Source organism: Pezoporus occidentalis, unplaced genomic scaffold, assembly GCF_034315485.1.
Source record: "Pezoporus occidentalis ecotype Australia unplaced genomic scaffold, CSIRO_AGI_Poc_V1 ctg14, whole genome shotgun sequence".
In the NCBI taxonomy this organism is placed as follows: Eukaryota; Metazoa; Chordata; class Aves; order Psittaciformes; family Psittacidae; genus Pezoporus; species Pezoporus occidentalis.
The window spans coordinates 1,100,670-1,122,162 of record NW_026913209.1 but is presented as its reverse complement, the minus strand read 5'-3'; the positions used below and the strand labels follow the sequence as shown (position 1 = coordinate 1,122,162).

The 21,493-nt window shown below is 34.0% G+C and overlaps 2 protein-coding genes across 9 annotated transcripts in view; one reads left to right on the top strand and one right to left on the bottom strand.

The window, feature by feature from the left end:
* The window catches only part of IMMP2L (inner mitochondrial membrane peptidase subunit 2), a 453,769-nt gene that overhangs the window by 188,445 nt on the left and 243,831 nt on the right, over positions 1–21,493 (top strand). The gene's annotated exons all lie outside the window — the stretch shown is intronic.
* Positions 3,004–21,493, bottom strand: part of LRRN3 (leucine rich repeat neuronal 3) — a 33,582-nt gene continuing 15,092 nt past the window's right edge. Inside the window, exons 2-3 of one of the 3 annotated variants that reach the window (XM_062609555.1) lie at positions 8,412–8,595; positions 3,004–6,447 (exon numbers count right to left, since the gene is read on the bottom strand). In XM_062609555.1, the coding sequence (XP_062465539.1) occupies positions 3,972–6,098 (2,127 nt within the window). In that variant the 5' untranslated portion in view covers positions 6,099–6,447; positions 8,412–8,595 and the 3' untranslated portion in view covers positions 3,004–3,971. Of the gene's footprint in view, positions 6,448–7,074; positions 7,417–8,411; positions 8,596–21,493 lie in introns of those variants that run through there. The other 2 variants (XM_062609557.1, XM_062609556.1) reach the window with 2 other exon arrangements.

Below are 21,493 nucleotides of genomic sequence, written 5' to 3'. Positions count from 1 at the left end.
AACTTTCTCAGCCTATCTTCATAGGGGAGGTGCTTCAGTCCCCTGATCATCCCTGTGGCGCTCCTCTGTACTTGTTCCAACAGTTCCATGTCCTTCTTATGTTGAGGACGCCAGAACTGTACACAACACTCCAAGTTGAATTCTCACAAGAGCAGAGTAGAGGGGCAGGATCACTTCCCTTGACCTGCTGGTCATTCTTCTTGGTTGGCTTTGGGGGCTGGATATGGTTGGCTTTCTGGGCTGCAAGTGCACACTACTGGCTCATTCTCTCTAAAAATGAATCTTTTTAGAGGGTATTTTTTTGGCTGATATCATGAAGATGCTTCTGTGTAGGTATTAAAGATGCTATGCTTATATGGATAGTAGATGGTTCACAGTACTGCCATTGAAAGCTTTGCCACGTGTTCTACAAGATGCTACTTTTCTATAGTAGATATAATAATGCAGTACAGATATAATGAAATAAAGGTCTCAGACAGACTAACATGTTGCTAATATAACAGAAGTACTTCACACATGCACACAAATGTATATAACAAAAGGATCAAACAACCATTCATTAATCAACATACACCCTGAATTCTAATTTAAGTGTGTTTAAACAGCCTCACCTCCAACATGGTTTTTGCCCTTAAGATGTTCTTACAGTAACTAGATCAAAAAATATTATTGAACTTGCATTTCTGTTGAAAATACGTAATATTTCAGTTCTAAATTATTTAAAACCTCTGTAGAATACTGAAGAATTGCAATGCTGTTGACATAAATTCACAAATGAATGTTTATATTAACTCAATTGTGCTACTAAACATGTCATTTAAAAGTTTTAGTCTAAACCTGCAAGCATTTATTTCTGCAGATCCTTTGGTAAGAGTATGAACTCTTTGAAGGAATATGCCTGTTCTCATTATTGCAGTTGTATTCCTCCTTTGTGCCCCATCAGTTAAGCACCCCTACCAAATCACAAATGTTTTATTCTATGAGTCACTAAAAAATCTGTGATCTTGTAACCTATTGCAAAGACATTCCTGACCCTGTTCTTACTGATATTGTCCTAGTATTTTTTTCATTTTCACTTTTGAGTGATAGCAGTGAAGGCATATTTTCACAAATAAAGAATATTACTCGATGGTTAGTTACAGAAGATGCATCTTGTTGGTATGCTGAAAACAAAAGCTTAGCATATTCTTTCAGAGATACTTTCAGAGAAAGAGAGGTATAAAGTTGTAAAATGGCTTAATCAAGGTCACTTGAGAGGAGGATTGCAAACCTACTTTAAGAAAATGCAATTATATTTCCCTTTTTCATGATATAAAGGAAATAATTTGCATCTTAATGATTATCAACAGGACAATCAATTTCTTTTAAAATGTAAGGCATATTTTCATTTGATATCATTATAAAGTATGAAACAATTCAGATATTTATAAGATTTATAAGATATATGTATTTAAGCTTTCAAAAGGTTAGTGTAGAATTCTTCTATATAAAAATGCATTCTATGAACAGAAACTTTAAATGAGATATTTAAATGAACTAAATAAAGCCTGTACTTATTCTGTGAGGGGGAAAAATCCTCTTATCAGTGTTCTCCCTTAGGCTTGTATTCTTATGCTGTTTTATAACATTGCGCAGAGATATATTTGCCTGAAAAAAAAAAAAATCTAAGTCCTAGGAGTTGTAAGTTCTAAATGTAGCTTTATTCCAAAGGTAAACCTAGAATCATAGAAAGGCTTGGTTTGAAAGGGACCTTAAGGAATATCTGGTTGCCCTAGATGCAACCCCTGCTGCCACAGGCAGGGAAACCTTCTACTAGGCCAGGCTGCCCAAAGGCCCGTCCAACCTGCACTTGAACACTTAGCGTACCTGCTTATTGACGGATCCCATTAGAGCTGCCTTTGCTCAAGTAACTGCTCATCCGGAGCTGTCCGTTGTCCTGAAACCCATCACGGCATTTTAGCATTCCTGCGCTCCACTTCAGTGTGCCTTTATGTCCGATAGCTATTCATCAGGTTTGTAAACTTACTTCTTCAGTGAAATATATCAACTCTATGGATAGCCTAACTTTTAGTAGCTTAAAATTAGAATCAGGTTCTTTCTGCCTTTAGCAACTTCGGAAATTACTTTTGTGTAGTTTAAAAATCTTGGGATTTAACTAGAAAAAGGACGTCTATAACATGAAAACAAGTTACTCATTAGTAGTAGGCAAACTGAAATTATTTTCTGATGTTATAAGTGTTTATGCACTAATAATATTTTCAGAGTATGCAACAAACTATAAGTTGAAAAGTTAATGTCTAAGTACAGGATGTAACTCTTCTGATCACATCTAAATACAAGAATGAATTATTTTTGTTTTATCAGCAAAAATTTTGTCAGCAATTCCACAGAAATGTTTACCTCAAGCAAGTCTAGAAAGGTAAAATATATATTATTATGGAGTTTAAATAATGTTAAAGTCTACTAAAGAATTACAAGAAGTGTTTGTCACCGCTGTTTTTACTTTGCAATTCAAGTTACCTACGCATTCTATAAATATTTTCTTCCTTAAGCACAATGTCCAGTAATAATATTTTTTCTTCATTCTTCCTATTTTTTTTTCATACATACAAACTAAAATAACATAAAAAAAATTGCTATTGCTTTCTTTTCAGGAGGTACCATTTCTTTTCATCAGGTATTTCAATGGTCAGGTGTCTTTACTGGGTCTAGGAGCAGTCACTTTTACCATCCTAAGAGAATTTGGTTTCATTTGTAATCACCATTCTGATCATCAGCTTCTTGTGCACATTCACTGCTTACGGGCAGCAGCAAGTATTCATTGTTCTCTTTTCATTTTGTTTCATTTAATTTCTACTAATAATGTTTCTGTCAGGCATGTATTGCTTGTTACATTGTTAAAACTGAGGAGGTTTATAAGCTAGTCAGTTGTTTATGCTGAACAGATATGTGCAGGTCCAGAAAGGAAACCTTACTATCATTTAAACTGTTCCAGCTGAGTTCCCTGTATGACCAGCCTGAAGTTTAGACATTATTGGTAACTGAATAACCCTTTGACTGAAGACAAAATATTGGATTTATGTTATCTGAGTCGAAACATTGCATTTAGTTTTCAGGCTTCTGGGAAAATCCCAAAGCAGCTCAAAACTTGCTTTTATCAGTAGCTAACAATCTATTTCCCTATCAGTTTTATGTCTCCTTCCCGCCTGCCTTCTCTCTTCTTTCTCCCACAGTAAGCACCATGTAAAATATGTGTGTTATTATTACGGGTAAGTACTTTATAAAAATATTTATTGTGTAGCTTATTGCAGTTATATAGCCTAAACCCAGCAAAAATATCCTGTGTGCTCAGACTGGTATTTTAACAGGATTATATGTAAGGAGATATTTTGTCAGACCCTAGAATGAGTTTGTTTATTGTCAGACAAGAGCACCCAGAATGTTTTGTTTAGAAACAAACAAGCCAAAAACTATTTGGATTTTAATCAAAAAATGTATTTTCCTCATAAAAAAAATTCACATACTCACTGTGTCTACTCTACAGAATTTGTCCATTTCATTACACCATGTGTCAATCCTAGTATACCTGTTCACTTCAAAAACTCGTGGCTAGACTGTGTAATACAGCAGAGAAGGAGGTATTGCTCAGTTCCACTACTTTTATATAATAATAAAAAAAAAAATACAGAAAATGTTCTTGGCTACTTGCACTGTATTCCAGACTTCAATGTCCCATCAAATTTCTAGAAAATGAAGTTAATTGTATTTGGTTGGTAGAATACCGTTAGAAACCAGTTAGTTAAAATTCTTCTCTTATGCTGAGTGAGTACATATTCCCATTTGTCAGCAGCAGCAAAGTCCAGATGTCTAGTTCCTAAGTGAAAGAAATTATTTTTCTTGTTGCCTTTTTGTTCAGCACAAATGCAGTCATGTGCTTTTTATTTCAGGAATTAAGTGATATACTGACACATTTATGACATATTAGTTGGTACACCTATTACAGTTGCTTTTACTTCCATTGCTGTGCTTTTGTCTTTGCCCATGTCCCAAAGACTGATCAGTGGAGGATAAAGCTCATTGAGTGAAAAGGATTGTTTCTTCAGATAATTCTTTAGATAGCTGTGTCCAACACCATAGTTCATGCCACGTGAGATGCAACTGTAGAGATACGTCACAGAGATGATTCCCAAAAGAGCTCCAAGGCAGGCAAAGAATCCTATTATGTTGTTCTTTTCATAGCCTTTCACTGCCAAGTCCAGTCCCTTTGTGGTTACGTTGACACATTGTTTCTTATTCTGTGAATAGATAGTGGGAATATCTATACAGATTTTGTATTCGGTTGATGGATTTAGATGTGTAAGATTATATACCTTTATGTCAGATGGTATTCGAGCACTCTGTGCAGCTCGAGAGTTTTCAGCTTTTGGAAAGGCTGTCCATCTAACACTGGATTTCAGAATTTTAGAACTTGCCTTCCATGAAACCAAAACAGAATTAGATTTTATGTCTTTTATTTTAATATTCAGAGATCCATTGCTGTCCTGAGGGAAAGAGCCATCCACTTTAATCATGACTGACTTTAGGTCTGCCCCAACTAAATTTGTTGCTATACATGTGTATAAGCCACTTTCTTTTTGTGTTACATCACTTATGTCCAATGTTCCTTCGGAATGAATGTAGTATTTGTTAGAAATAGTATTAGGCAAAAGTTTGTGTCCTGATGGTGTTATCCAGTAGATTTCAGGTTCTGGTTCTGCTGTTGCTCTGCAGTGTAAGGAAATATGGCTGCCAGTTTTCAAATCCAAAGTAGATGGAAAACTTTCAGGAGCTATCAGTGGGAGACAGATTTCCATCATTTCCCGGAAGTGTATCTGTCTCACATTCTGGCCTTGAAATTCAGGGGGGTCTACGCAAAACAGGGACTCCGGCTCCATGAAGCGAATGTTTGTTTTATTCATGTTAATCCAGCGGATGACACAATCACATCTAATGGGATTGCTGTGTATACTAACTTCTTTAAGGTTAGGCAAGGATTCTATTGTACTGCGGTAAAGGGCACTCAGTGCGTTGCTGTTAAGCATGAGAGATTCCAGCTTGGGCAGTCTGTAGAATGCATTTGGATGAATGTACGATAATCTGGGGTTATTGGTAGCTTCTATTTTTCTTAAATCTGGCAAATTATCAACAGCAAGACCATCTATAGAGATCAGTTCAGGCATGTTATTAATTCCTAACTCTTTTAGGTGCAGCATATTGCTAAAATCTCCTCGTCGTATTCTGTTAATGGGATTCTTATTTAGATCCAGAAATTTAAGTTTTGTGGCCTTTTGAAGAGCAATGTGGGGCACTCTAACAAATCTATTGTCGTAAAAGGAGATGCTTTCTAAATTGTCAAGGCCAGCCAAAGCATTATCTGGTATTTCAGTGAGATTTATGCCTGCTAAAACTAGGCTGCGCAGATTGATAAGAGGCTTAAAATTCATATCTTCAATTCTGATTATTGGGTTTTCTCCAATCATGAGAATTTCAAGATTAGGAGTAGCTTCAAACCACTTCCTGTTGATCATTTGCAGACCATTTGAATTGAGATGAAGTCTAAGAAGATTATTCAGGCCTATGAAAGCTCCTGGTGCAATCACAGAAAGCAGATTATGATTAATATAAAGCTCTTGTAAATTGTGGAGTCCAGAGAGACATTCTTCAGGGAGTTCAGTAAGTTTGTTTTCTTCAAGGTACACTGAAAGCAGCTGTGGTATCTTTCTAAGATTAATACTGGTCACTGAAGATAAATTGTTCTGAGATAAATCTAGACCAGTTAAATTCACTGGGAAGTTGACTGACTGTTCAATGTTTTCAATATTATTAGTCTGTAGAAGTAGAACTTGTGTGTCAGCAGGCAGTCTGGCTGGAAAATTAAAAAGGCCTAAATCATTACAATCCACTGTTGGAGCATCCATATACACAGACCTGGGGGTGAACCATGGTCTGATCTCGCATATACATGACTCTGGGCAGTCTGCTTTTTTTTCTACAGCTTGTACTAGTGCAGTGATAACTAGGCCAACTAGAAAATTAATTTTGACTTGCATGTCCTTCATCTTAGCTCAAATGTTCAGAAAAGTAACACGTGTTAATATTCCACAGTTATGGGTTTGGAATTCAGTATGGCCTGGTCAGTTGATAAAGTGCACACTTGCATTTGTGAAATGATGATCGTGAAGGACTTTCTTCCTGAGGATAAGTGATAAATTTGTAACCAACTTGTCCAGTAGTAAGAGGCATTTTGTGGAAACAAAGGTCACTCTGTCCTTGATGACATAAAATTGATAAGCTTTGTGAAGATGAAGTATGTATAGATGGTCATAGGAGATTAAGCAATTCATTTATTTAGTAGTATTAACTTCAAATCCCATGATTGATTAGTGTTTGCAGGAATGACAGGGTGACCTAAAATAGAAGAGGAAATAATTAGTGTAAGAAACTATAAAGTTATAAATTAATTTAGACATCTTTTGCTCTCTAATGTTAATTATTGCAAGTAAGAAAAGAAAATTACTGTGGTGCCTAGAGTGTTGTAGTGGTGTCCAGATAGCATAAATGAAGTTAATATAGTAATATATCTTTAGACTTGTAGCTTGTCATACATCCAGTGGAGCATTGCTCTACAGAAAGAGGAAGATCCAGCAAGTATAAGGCAAAATATGTCAGTGAATTTTTTCTACCTATTTTATGGTGCTTTAAAATATTTTATTTTTTCTTTCAGTTATCACTAGAAGCAGACTGAGTTCTGTTGGCTTTGAAAATATAAACACTGAGCAAAATCCTACAGAGCATGAACACAACTTTTGAACATAAAGTAGAAAGAACATAATATATGTGTAATAAAAGGAAAAAGGAATGATGGGATTAACACGCCTTCCTAATGATTACACTGTTAGGCAAGCCTGTAAGATACTTATACAGAAATATGGAAAATCAATAATCCACAGGCTTTATAATTTTCTAATTCTTTTTGAGGCTGCTGTTTAGGAAGAAAACTTTTCTTTAAAGTGATAATTAGAAAGAAATATGTACCTCATAATAAATAGCTTATCATCTTGGCAAATTCAGGCTAATTACTGGCTTGCTTGTTTTGGCTTCAGTAACTTCAATTGCAAGGAATAATAATAACAGAAAAGTGTCTTTAGAGTAAGAAGGAAAAAAAATTACAGTAGCAATTGTTTCTTTGGTCTGTAGCTCTGCAAGAATCTGAAATTTGCTATGAAGTTTCAGATTTTCTTCATGTCCTAAATTATAGTAAAGACTTGAAGCCTTAGCATCTTGAAGCATCAAATGTGTCCTCTCCAGATTTTTGTTATGTACTTGCTTGTTATGGGGAAAAAAATATTCTACTTTCAGTGTATATTTTGTTCCAAGTGATATAATCCCAACCTTTCATATATGAAGTAGTACACATTAACTGGCTACTTTTCAGAATATACACTTCACACTATTGTCCAGAAGACTTCATATGATACACATTTATACCCTTTCTCCCCTTGCCCTTAGTGTCAAAATACATAGCGACATAGTTCACAAACTGTAAGATCAAGGCTTCATTGACATTAATAAGTAACTTCTGAGGTGTTGCTAGTACAGATAAAATTGCTAAAGTCAAGCGTCAAGGATATGGACTTTAGGTTTCCTTTTCAGGCCCAAGCACTGGGCATATTGACTGCCTAGGCATTCTGTATCAGCTCAGAAGAAAGGTGCTGGAGCATGTTGAGTGACATTAGGCCAATTTGAAATACATTTGTCAAGTTTTTGAGGCAGCTTTGTGTTATGTACATTTAAGGACATTTAATATTGTATTTTAACTTGTAAGTGTATATTGTATTTTGACTTGTAAGTGTATTAATAAAGTGAACAGACAATGTGTGAGATAAACATACAGAAAACATTCTGCTGTTTTAAGGATTAATAATATGTTTTTATGCAAATGGTCTACTGGAATGCAAAAAAACTGACTGAAATAGTGAAAATGTAATCTCTTCCTTTGTTCTGAGAAATTAGATGAACTTGAGGCTTGAAGAAAAATAAAGGTTTGACTTGTACAGTTAATGCCTATATCTTGTTCTCAATTTTGCCTCCAGGAGACAAGGTAATATACCTATATGGAGTACTGTCCTATTTACTAGAGATCTCAATGGAATTCATTCTGTGTCAAATGCACAAATGTAATTTACTATGTAGGGAGAAAAGAAGATGACAATGAAGGGAATTGATTGAGTCATGTTCTTCATGCACTTGCTAAAGCACAAGCCCCATTGACTTTTGGAATTTTATTTGGATTTTGTATTAAAATGTATCTGTAAGCATGGCAAATACAAAATGTAAGTTTATAGTAATTGAAAGCTGATCAGAAATCTTACCTGAATAGTAAATTAATTGAGATTAAACAGACTGCTACTGCAGATATCTAATCTCAGCATTCTGACCCCACTATGATTCTCAGGGACTTCTGTTCAGTAGAGGTACCAGGAAAGTATTCTGGGGAAGCATAGCTACATAGCTGACCTGGTTTTCTGCTCCTCCTTTGACATTTGCTATTGGCCACTTAAAGATAGGAAGTGGACCAAAATGAACCTTTCATGTGTGTCCCAGGCATCCTAGAGGCTGTAACAGTTGAAGCTTGTAAACTACTGCATTTTCATGTACACAGAGCCAACATGCTCCTGCATTTGAGTTTATACTCCTCCTGACTTTATACTGCAGCTTCTATGGGATTCACAAGCCAAAACCAAGGACACAAGTGGATATTTTCATGTCATATATATTGGAGTGGGCTTTCCGGCAAAACATTTTTGTATATAATAGTAATATTGTGTGACTCTGATATACAGTGTTGACAATAAAAGTAAGGAAACATGGACTGCTGATGTTAAGTTTTCTGGTTGCATCTGAAGAGATCAAAAATCAGAATCAAGTTATGCAGTATAACTTTACATACACCAACTTCTTGATTACGTGTGTCTCTCTGTGAATGTAATTAATTTCTTACCTTGAGATATGTACCTACAATTTCTGAGAAGTGAGCTGCAGCTTACTGTAATAAAATAAACCTCATGTAAATTGATATCTTGCAATCAATGCTATGAACTGTAATTGAAGTTCTATTTCCTTAAAGAGCATAGTCACAGAGATAAATGTATTGGAGAATAAGCATTTAACTTTGTGATACTTTAAACTTTTGAAATACACCGATTCCTTTTCTTCATTAATGTACTGATAGTAGTAAATCTATAATGATAGCCCTAAATAAAGATCAAAATTATATACTACTACTAACTGATTTTCAGAATTTTTATTAATGGGTTTCAGTGCTTTTAAAGATAAGTGTTTAATAACATCTGGAGTTTTAGTGAAATTTTGCTTTTCAAATGTCTTTTTGTTTTAAAGATAGTAGAAGGGCAAAGAGAACCGAAAGTTATTTGTCCTGTTCCTTTCAATAGTATTTGAGGTATCTGAGATTTACATATACAGAGGTTTCTGTGCAAAGGTAGATAATTTCTTTAAAAAAAAAAATGCAAATAATGCAATTACATCAACATCACCTGTTAAGCAAAAATATTGGTTTTATTTTACTGCTTTTGTTAGTAGGTTTTGATGATCTCTCAGGAGTTTTGATGCGATGCAAGTGATTCTAAAGACTTGTACCTACTAATAGAAGTTGTACCTTGTACCTACTAATAGAAAAGCCTGTAGAGATGAGGGTCAGGTGAAAATTATCCCCAGTCAGCTGAGCTGTGGTGAAAGTGTTTCCACATAAGCAGCAGCAGGAGCTACGCATTGCAGTTTTAGACTCTGATGAAGTTCTTTCCCCTGCTACATTTATAAATCTGTGCACTCTGATTGTACATGTAGTTCTTCATCTAAATAAAATGATATGGTTTTCTTCCTAATGTATCAATTAAACAGTCTGCATCTAAAAAGCTAGCAATGCTATTCAGTATTTTTATTACTGTTTTCCTTACCAGAACTTCTGTCCTAAAACTGTTTAAATCATGGACAGATGACTTAATTTCTTCTGGAAGTCCATCCCTATTGCAGTTCATACTTACTATCTTATTAAATATGGTATGCCTCTTGCTTTTAAGGTATTATCTCTTGCTGTTAGAAAAATGCAACCTGATGTGTGTGACTTTTTGCAGCCCAATTATCTCTTGTGTAGACGATTGCTATGTCTTAATTAGGTTTGTTTCATTCACTGCTATTGACAGTTGGAGCCTTAGTTTACAAGAGGGTATCACCATTATTTGAGCTGGAAAAGACATTCAGAGAGTGAATAAACTGAGCAATGTTTCTCATCACTGGAGCAACAGACAGTTAAGAACAAAGTCAGAGTGGGCAGAAAGGGAAAGAAACACGTCAGGTTTTGGCAATCTTTCTTTTCCACTTCATCAGTTAGAGAGACAGTGATAAAAACTAAAAATGCAGCAGCTACACTGCAATGTGCCCTGCTGGCAATAAGGCAAACAGTTCACTTCACAAGGACCAATTTAGAGGTGGCAAGCGTTTTGAAAACACAGCTGTTCATACAAAGGTACCTTTCAAACGTATCAATTGAAAAAGCCACTTTTCACTTCTTGTCATTATAACCCTTTCACTAATTGAGTCTGGCCTACTATCCTTGTGCTCATTTACTGTATCTTAATGAAATTTAATAGATATTAGAAGAATTATCAGCATGTAGAATTCATTAAGAACTTACTGTATTTCTATTTCTTTTCTCAAAAATTACATTATAGTATTTCGGAAAATATTGCAATGTAATAAATCATGAAGCTTCAAAAATGCAGTATTTAGAATAGATGCAACGAAAACAAAGAAGTAAAATGGAAGCCAAAGGAGTATTTACATATGGTATGTGACAATTTATTACATACACTATTTTAGAATAACTTTTCAATGGACTTAAATGGATATTTTGTAAAACCTCCTTTTAAAAATGGAAAAGATACAGCATTTGTTTCCTAACCTGTTTTAAACTGTATAACCATGACTGACCATGGAAAGGCAGGTAACTATGGGAACACCTGCATGTTGAAGTAAGGTGTTTATCAATCATAATCACAGTGCTCAATAGAAAAAGTATATATTTTTGTTGCTATTATTAATTTGGTGGCAGCAGCAGCATTGTGCATTGAAGCCAGAGGGTTGATAAGGAACACATTGTCTTGTGTGCTAACTTTCTTCAAAAGAAAACTCTGAGCTTTACTCTGTGGATCTTAAAATTTACATACAAGTAGAAGGACAACTGATGATTCAGGCAGGGTAAATAAAAAATAGAAGTCATAATCTCCAAATATCCTTGGGTTTATTTTTTAACTCTAACCATAGTCTAGTAGTTTTCTATCATTATCTGGGCTTGCTTTTCCAGGCTTCCAGTTTAAATCTTATGTCTGTAAATCTCTCTCATGTGATTTTAACTTTTAATCACACACTTCCTAACCATTAAATATATCTGACCTTTTCATAAATGTCATAGCGAAAGAAGATGAAAAGTTTTTTGATGATACTTGGTAAAGGAATTATTTCAGTAACTACAGTTCCCTAATTTATTTTTTGGTTTTTAGTCCTAATATGAAGGGCACAAAATAATTTTTAGGTATTGTTTTTGAGTTGCAAAAGTATGTTTATATGACAAAAGGCTGAATTTCAATGGAGGCTGCACATTTTTTCACTGTTTGTGTTGTAGTCTGTCATTTATGTTCTGACTTATAGTATGGCATTCCAAATCTTCTTGAAATATTTTTAATGTGTGGCAGTTAGACTATATCTCATAATTTTATATACTTGAATTAATTGTAAAAAAAATTTGAAAATAATCTGATTTCTTATTCCTTCTTCTTAAATGAGGTATTGAATATATAGTCCTGATATTGTTAATCTAAAAATTTAACTTATTGCTAGCATTACTTGTTCTGATTTTTTCTTAAATAATAACTCCACATATATGTTTTCTGGTCATCAGGGAAAAATATCAAGGATTAAGTGTTGAAAATAACCTTTCAAAGTACTTAGATCTTTGACATCCTTGTTATAGTTCTTAGCCTTAGGTTTCACTGTGTGATGTATTTATGGTTGCCATTATCAAGCAATTATGGGAAAAAAAATATTGCTGTAACTTGGGAAAGTAATGTGATAGTTTAATTTAGATTTATTCGTACATGTTCAACTTCTTTTTGTCAGTTGTCATGTTCGTAGTGGAGAAGCACATATTGGCAGTTACCTAGGCACATAGTTGGCAAGAGAGCAGTCACGTTCTGGGTGTGGGTGCATGTACCCAGTTACCAGATGCTTCAAGCAGATGGTCAAAACTAGAGATGAGTGAGACCAGTTTTGGCTTGATATTCTAGAAAGCTACCATACCGATTCTGGGGTTGTATAGTACATTTGACTAGTAAAAAAAAGCCTAGCCAAAATCCAGCAGAGCAATTGGCAAAAACCTATTTTTGTGATTTTTTTTTTTTTTTAATTTGTGGCTGATAAATGTAAATATTAAACGAGCCTAAAACACAGTAATAGTTCTGTTCAGGTAGTTGTAATAAAGACAGAGATAGTGGCTGTAGTTGGCACACAATATTTTCCTGCAAATTTAATAGTATATGCTTTTCTGATTTATGATGGGAAAATGGTCATTGTAATAAATAGATAATGATAAGCATCATAATCTTAGGAGTCACAATTTCTAGTCTATATTTTTTTCAGCAGCAAAGTTATAGGCTTGGAAGACCTAAATTTAAATTGTCAGTCTTTAATGGCAGACTTCTAATGGTTCGTGAATTCACCTTTTAGTTGTTGGTATAATTGTGATTTGTTTTGGGAAATGCTCACATCAAGGTAAATGCAGTTATACAATAAAAAAAGAAAGTAATTTTCAGTGTCCACTGTACTGATTATGAACTATAATAACCTAAAGATATGAAATGGCTTAATGAATGAAGTTATATTAGGAACATCCTGCTACAATCCCAGACAGTACTTGATGTATACTTATATTACGTGGAATGTGGCTTAAGATCCATGAAGGAGAAAAAAAATATTCTCATCATAATAGTAAGTAGAAATGCCGTACTTAAAAAAAAAAAAAAAATTGATTTTTTGAGCTTCCAGGAGTGGATGTTTTTTGTGTCATGAATTTTCCTATCGAATTGAGCTTTAACATAATAATTGTGAATATATTGGGTGATTACTTTCATTCTGAGCCACCTGGGGAACCAGGTTCATGATGTATTGTTCAAAGGAGATGGATAAATTTTTTAAATCTTGCTGAGGCAATATAGAGAAGTTGATTATGAAAAAACAATTTCAGGATGCAAAAATGGACAATGTGTAAACCAGAATATTATTTTAAAGATTCAGAAATAAAATTTCTGTTTTCTGCTGTGTTTTATGTCAGTTGGAGTGATTTATGCATACTCATAAATTACCAGCTCATAAAAATACTGTAATTTCTGATTGCAGAAAGTGTTTTGATTTGTATTTGGTATTAATTACAGTTTTTGCTCAGCTAAGCATCTCATTAATAACATTACATGTTGGGGAATTTTATATGGTTTACAAAAATAATTTTATTTTTGGACCCCAAATTACTGTCTTTTTTGTACTTTTATGTACCCATTGGTCAGCTGTAATCCACACTGTAGGATTATCTTGGTTCATTTCTTATTTCCAAGAAGTGAATACATTAAAATGCTGATTTTATTTTCTCTTTATGATTTGCTTTTTAAAATAAGATCAGAGGATAAATACAAGATAAATAAATAGCAACACTTATAGTTAAGTTCAGTGTCCCTTCTGCTGTGTGTTGCACTACAGCTAAATAATCATACAGTTCCTGTAACAGTAACTGAATTCTCTTTCAAGTGTTTTTCTGCTCCTTTGAAAATTGCAAATTTATTTAAACCATTGCACCCCTCCAGCATGTATAGATTCATAGCCAACTTCCTCACTCCTTTTTTCCACTGTACAATCCTTCAAGTGTTTCCTATCATTTTAGAAGTATTTTTTTTTATTTCCTTGTCTAAAGTGAAAAATCACTCAATCCCTTAGATGATTGGACTCATTAGCATGTCACTGAACAGGATTATTTCAATTATGAAACTTACATGATATAGCCGCATCTTGATTTTGTACTTCTTTCTCTAGCATCTATCATCATTTTACATCACCTTTCAGCATTTTGGATTCAAATCTGACAGCAGTGTTAAAATTAACATTCTGATCTTTCAGAGAATTTTGACCAGTATTCACTGTTCAAGTATTGATGTCAGTCAACCAGATTGTTATCACTGTACTCAAAGCTTGCACTAGATTTGCCTTGACAAACATAATTTCTCTTGCATTTTTGTGGGGGATTCCTGCATATGATTCAAGACTATGGATAGACATGTGCTGTAGGTACACATGTGAAGATGTGTAAGAACGCTCCTCCCATTACAATAAGAATGTTAGGGATGCACAGATGTATTTATGCAATGAAATGCATCTTGCTATGGGAAAATGGCTCTTCAAACTGAACAAAAGATAAATTAGAATTAAGATGTTGAAAGATCCTATTACTGGTGATTATGGAATAGTAAGATGAACAGTTTGGTTCATCACTGGTGTTGAAGTAAGATAGAGGAAACATTTCAAATTGTCCTTCCAGTTTGTTCTTCCAAAGATGGATTAGCCATAATTTTGTAATAGTGGTAATGCTGAGTCAAAGCAACCTGATTTTTATTAGAAGAGGATGCTCATTTTGAAGTCTGACTTCAGCCTTCCTGCTTTCAGACAATGGTATGGTTTTCTTTTCCAGTAGTAAACCAACACAAATAAGTAAAGAAAGACAGATATTTCAATAGTGTGACATTTCAATATTTTGAAATGACAAATTATGCTTTCAGGGTCTAATAGTAATTTCTGCTTCAAAGTTGGAAGACATCAGAAGTAAGGAGAAAGTGGCACTAGAATGCCTGTGAAACAGCAAATGTGAACCTAACATATGCCAAAATCCTTTAGTTTAATTTATCAGTTACAGGTAAAAACTCATGATATGCTGTATATGGTTCTGGTCACACTCAGGTTCAGTAACATTAATTGGAATTAAGGCAAAATCAGCATGAGAACTAATGGAAAATGCATACTAATATACTAGGATGTATGGAAAATAACTAGGAGCGTGTGTAGTAAAAGGTAACAGGCAAACAAGATGAAAGAGCAACACTTTGTGTCCTATGTAAACACTTGTGAAGCATTTGAAGAAAATATGATTTCTGCATACGTACCATAAGTTCTAGAGTACATCACATAATGTCATAGAAGGAAGTAAGTAAGTAGAAACAAAAAGAGAGAATGTTGGTGGGAGTTGTGGGGCTTTTTATTTGTTTGCTGGTTTGGGGTTTTTTTTGTTTGTTTTTTCTTTTTCTTTTTTCTTGCAGTAGTGTGTAAGAGGTAGTACAGATACTTTGAAGGCAAATAGCCAATTCACTTGATAGTTTGCTGATGCAATACACAAGCCAGTAACAATAAAAATGCATTGAGGATTAATTTGGTTAACCACAATTTAAACAGGTGAATGAGGATAGTTAAGCTTTGGTGTGTGGCTTTTTCTGCCAGTCCTTATAAATGTGAACTGAATATACAGTTTAAGTTCCCTCACAGTATAATTATCCTTCCTTCAGGCAATAGTTGTCACCTTGTTCAATATTATAATGATGGAAATTATAAACCACCTGTCTGTCTCCTTGCAAATGACTGTGTCCTCTGTTAATGAGCATGGAAATGTCACCTTAAATTGCTTTAACATACATAATACAAAAAAATCTTCCAACGCATGGAATGCTTTTGATGTTGAAAATCCATACCAGTTGTACATTTCTGTTAGTATGCTTTAAACTGTCCTTATCATGGTATCCTACTGTATGTAGGAAATGCAAATTTTAAAGTAAATCCAGGTTACACTTTAATCAGAACAGAGTGTAGAACAGTGTGAGCATTCTAACTCCTATATTTTCAAACACTGGCCTATCAGCTTCAGTTTCCACTACTGGTTGTGGAGAACGATTATGATGTATTTCTGAATTTCCAAACCTGAATCTCCAGTGCCATCTCATAAATTTCAGTTGGTTAAATGCTGAGATGGTACTGGAATTAAATGAATAGGCAAAGCAACACATTGGAATGGCTGGGAACTTGAAAAGTCCTGAAAAAATTTCCCTGAAGGTGATAGAATCCTCTTTTCTGTCTCCTATTATTCATGAGAGATAATGTGAGCCACATCCAGGGAACATGAAGTAGCATTTGAAAGTTATGGAAGTAATGAATAAGACTTATAGCAGTTATGAGGTGAAATGCCTTTGTTTGGCAGTCCTTCAGGAGCAGGCTTTTAGGATGGATCAAGCAGTAGGGAATATACCCTAAAAGCCATAAAAATTCTTGGCTTGAAAATCAGGTTTTAGCTTCATTATATTTCCCATGTTGCTGTTAAGTATTAGAATTGAATGATAAATGATAAGTTACAAATAATTCTGTTATTTAGTTGCTGCTTTCCCACAAATAATTATTCTTCAAGGGTGAACTTTTAAAACATTTTGAACAATTTTAGTTAGTGAATAAAAACCTGACTTGAAACAAAATACTGAAGAATTATTGAGATGAGTTCTCTTTACAATGAGGATGTCTAAATCTCTTTTAATGTCCTTGTGGTTTATAGAGTCATAGAGTCACAGTAAACTGATGGTAGTCTAACATTTTAATGAAAATGGAGAATCTACTGCAGATGGAGACATAGATATTTAGTTACAAAAACCTAGCCTTACCCTGAAAGAAATAAAAATGGAAGACTGCAATTACATATTGATGAAGATAATACAAAGCTTGATATTCCTTTGAAAATTATCATTTAGTGATCTATGCTGGTCAAAAAAGATTTTGCAGCAGATTGAGCAGGTTGTTATTTGTAGCTTGGTCTATTACTAAACCCTGTTTGGTCAAGGAAATTCCTGCTTTGAAATGGATTATTTCTTTGTTGAGAATTAACAGATATTTGACTGTATCTGCAGCAGGATTGTGGATCCTTTTCCTTATCAGGATGATGATCAGGCTCTCCAGGATGATGATGTATTAAAAAAGATGGTATCACGGATATTTCAGGTATAGACAATACTAACTTATTGTTTTCAGATCAAAGTGTTAACTATTAACTGATAAGCACTCATAGTTGTTTGGGTTTTTTTTTTCATAGGCTGAATAATCTCATTTTAATACCTGCCAAACTGATAACCTAGGAAAAGTTAAGGTGAAGGATTCTTGATAGTTTTCATTTGTTCCTCCTTCTGGCCTTCCAAGTTATTTTCAGAGTTTTAATTCTTTTAGGAATTGCTGTAGGACCTATCCTGTGTTGCAGACAAGTAAGAATTTCATTCTGTTAAAGCAGATAGGCTCCTGTTGATGCTCCCAAGTACTTCTTCCCTATATATGGACTCAGTTTTTAGACCTATTAAGGACAGAGTGGCAGCATTTCTATCCTCTGAAGTAGTTATAAAACTCAAAAGAACATTACAATCCACTAAATATTTTTGGTGAATGGGAAGGGTTTTTTTATTTATTTTGCTTTACTGTATAGATTATATACACACTGACTCTTGAAATCTAATGAAAAGATAAACCTGCACATTCTACCGGAAAAAAAAATCTTTCTGCTTCATTTGCTTAATTGTGAAATAGCAAAATTTTCTAGCTGTTTTGAAGGTTTGACATGATTATCTATCATTAGTTTGGTAATTAGTTTATGCAGATTTTTTGGATCAGGCTCATTCCTATCTTTCTGCTTCTGAATCTATCATATTTTTATTACACAAGTCACTCTCAAAGAATTTTCCACCGTGGTTTTAATTGCTTTCTCTTTTAAAAAAATAAAAACAGCAAAGAAGCATGAAACAGAATTTGTTTCACTGGAAAAAAAATCTTTAATTTCAGAGGCTACATGGAGTAGTTTGATAGTTTGATGTTTAAAATGTTTCCATTCTGCTTGTTGCAGAAAGAATTTTGCAGGGTTAGGTGGATTTTACAAATAGGTACCAGACAAATACAGGTAATTATTTGGCTCTATCAGGCTCCATACTTCTAAAACAACGGTTGCAGTACAGTCTTTATTAAATATAATTTTTATATTAAAAATTATTACCATCATCTTTCAGTGACTTTTGTCTGATGTGACAATGTTAATGGAGACACTCACGCTGCAATACCACATCTGTTCTTCATAAAACAGACATTGTCAATATAGTTAAAAATGAAGTTGCAAAGATTTTCTGTAGGAAAGGAGGGTACAGACAGAGTATTCTGCAGTTTGAGGATTTCAAAATCCAGCTGAGGATAATTGTGGTCTCATTTAATTTTGTAACTGGAAAATATTTGGAATACTTCTTGACTGGAAATCAGTTTAAGGTAGCTTCATCCGTATCTCCTAGCCTTGCATGTTTGGTCTGCTAGAGGCAGATAGAAAAGAGAAAAGTTTGGGGTTTTATCTTTTTTTGGGGAGGGGTACTGTTCGTATTTTGTTATATTTTTGCTAACCGTCTTTGAAAATTAGCTGAATTGGAAGTAAAACTGAATTGGTGTTAACATAATCCTAGTTCTGCACTATTCTGAGAATTTCAACACTTCTTAGTGTTTTGTTCTTTAGGATTTTGTTTTTTTTTTGTTTGGTTTGATTTTTTTTTTTTTTTCTCAGGCTATCTGCCTAGTGGCTGTTTGGGGACCCATGTGAGAAGAATTAGACTACATGATGCTTTGTGGGCCCAAAATAGACAAGTGAAACCAGCAATTACCATGCCATCAGCCTGCCAAAAGAGCTCAGCTTTTGTCACACATAATCTGGAAGATCTCAAATTCTACCCTAAGCTCCATGTCTCATTGGGTTATGGATGTTTACTTCTTTCTGCATTATGCTGTCATATGTAATAGATTTCACCTACCACTTCCAGATTGCAGAATTTAACTGCATGTTCTTTTTAATACTTTTTTTCTTTTTTTTTTTTTGGGGGGGGGGGGGGAAGGGCACTTAACCACCTTGACTACATACAATAATTCGTGTTTAATTTTTGACATAATGAGTTTACTGTTTACACTGAATAATATTTTTTCTTGGAGCTACTTTCTAAATGAATGACTCACTTTTCAGAAAATATTGCTTCTGAACTTTGTTGAATCCAAACCAGAATTTGCTTAGCAGCTGAACAATTTCAAGTAATAAGCACAAAATTCATTTTGCACTGCTTTTTGTGTGAACACAGATTTATTCATAGAAAAAAAAATCAAAACAAAACTGAAAAGTTGGAAAAGGGTGCAAATATTTTTTTGAAATAGTATTGCAAAAGTATTTGCAAATACTTTTTTCATTTTTTCCCAGGTTTATCTTCCTGTGTTATAGACATAAGTTCTAAAAATACTTGAAATACTTCTAGAAATGCTTGTAAACTAGTTCTAGAATTCTTACGTGTAAGGAACTTCAACAGAGTGATCCAGTGCAGAGTGGTGTTTTTCTCCTAAGAGATGCTTTTTATGCCACTTAAAAAAGTCTTTTAATTCCTAAGGGCTTGGTTGTGTCGGGTTAGGCATAGATTATAGAATAGTGTGGTGATGAGCTTTATTTTGTAAGATAACCACATGGACCTAGAGTGCCTCTGGAGCTTGGACTTGTATAGAGTCATGAAACACTTATCTGTCTAAGATAACCACATTGACCTAGAATGCCTTTGGCTGTGGAAATGGTGGATTTGAGGACAGGAACTTGAATATGGGGTTCTCAAATCTCATTTATTATATGAAAAGCAAAAAGCATCACAGGCCACTGTTTCCATTTAAACAATATGATTTCTGACTGCTCTTTCTGTTGACTGGCACAGATCCAGTCACAGTCAGGATAAGTTTGCATCAGTATGCTACTACTGTTAAAAATGAAATTTTATTAAAACAAAACATACTATAATAAAGAAGCTACAGTTTAAGACACCAGATTCTGAAGTCTGATAAGTTCATCGATAAGTACTGCACAGAGAAATAATCTGGAAGTTCATTATATGCACCAAATTATTGCTCACTCTGAAACAACACGTCTATGGCCTTGACATTTAATCAGAGCAAGAGTGGCATTTATTGAATCCCATATTTAGTATGTCACCAATTAAAATTAGTTTTCTTAAGGCCAGTAAAATGCAAAAACCTTGTTATTTTGGATTTTTGTTTTGTTATTTTATGTGCTTCTTCCTTCCCTTTGAGATATGTGTTTTGGGACTTTAACCATAGAGTTCATTTTAAAAAATGTCTTTCCCTCTCTTTGTCTCTTTATCTCATATAGTTCATACAGTAGTTTTATCTGTTTATCTATCTATACCAATACAAGGCAAACCACAAAAAAAGTAAAAATAAAGAGCACAATTTCTAGGTAAATATGTTTATACCATTAATAAGCAGTATTGGTTTCTATTGAAAGTGCACTTGGAGCAGGTACTAAGTTTATGTAAGAACTTAATTAAATAACATATGGAAAGCTGGCGCTGACTTGATGGCTTGCACACAGATGGCTTGTACAGCGTGCAACCTCTGTGCTGCCAAGTGGCTTTGCAGATCTGTACCGAGTGTGCCTAAATGTAATAAACATTATAAATTCTCATTAATTTATGAAAGATTTTATACACTCTGATAACTCTGAATATACCTTGGTAAAAATGAAAGACTGTCTAGGATTTTGACACTAGTTTTACTTGTTTAATAGGAACGTAGATTACAGTTTATTGGTATTTACATCCTTGGTAATTGTTTTGCATCTCACTATAAAGAACTAGGCTGAATACATGCATAACATATTAGAAATGCCATTAAGCAAATGATTCTGAATTAATGTTTTGCCTCTCTGTGCTGTGCAAAAGAAATTTTCCCCAATTAATTTACAATTGATTACTTTATATTGTGCCCCAAGGGAATGCAAAAAAAGTCTGTTTATATGTTCCCTGCTATTCTGTTTCTGTAGTTTGATTAAACTAAACATCAAAATAATAATTTATTTTATGTATTACTAAAGTTATATTTTTAAGTTTTAAGTATCTAATCACATATGTGTGTTCTGAACCTGCATACCACTGAACCTCAATTTATTGTGTTTAACTATCTGTAATAATTTTTTTGAAGTATATGTGCTTCCAGAGAATAATAAGGAAGTAAATATGAAATCAGTTTGTTAGTCCAAATCACAGATATCTCTTTAGCCTTCATGACTGTCTGAGGTACTTTTAGCTTGAACTCTTCCCAAAGCCTAAATACAAAATCAGCTTCTATTAGTTTACCCTCCCAGTCCAAGAGGTTCCTATTCTACAAGATCTCTTCAAAACTTCTAACCTGTTAAGGGTTTCTACAAGTGCTGGTTTTCATGTGAATCTCATACTATAATTTGCAGTTTTAGCCAAAT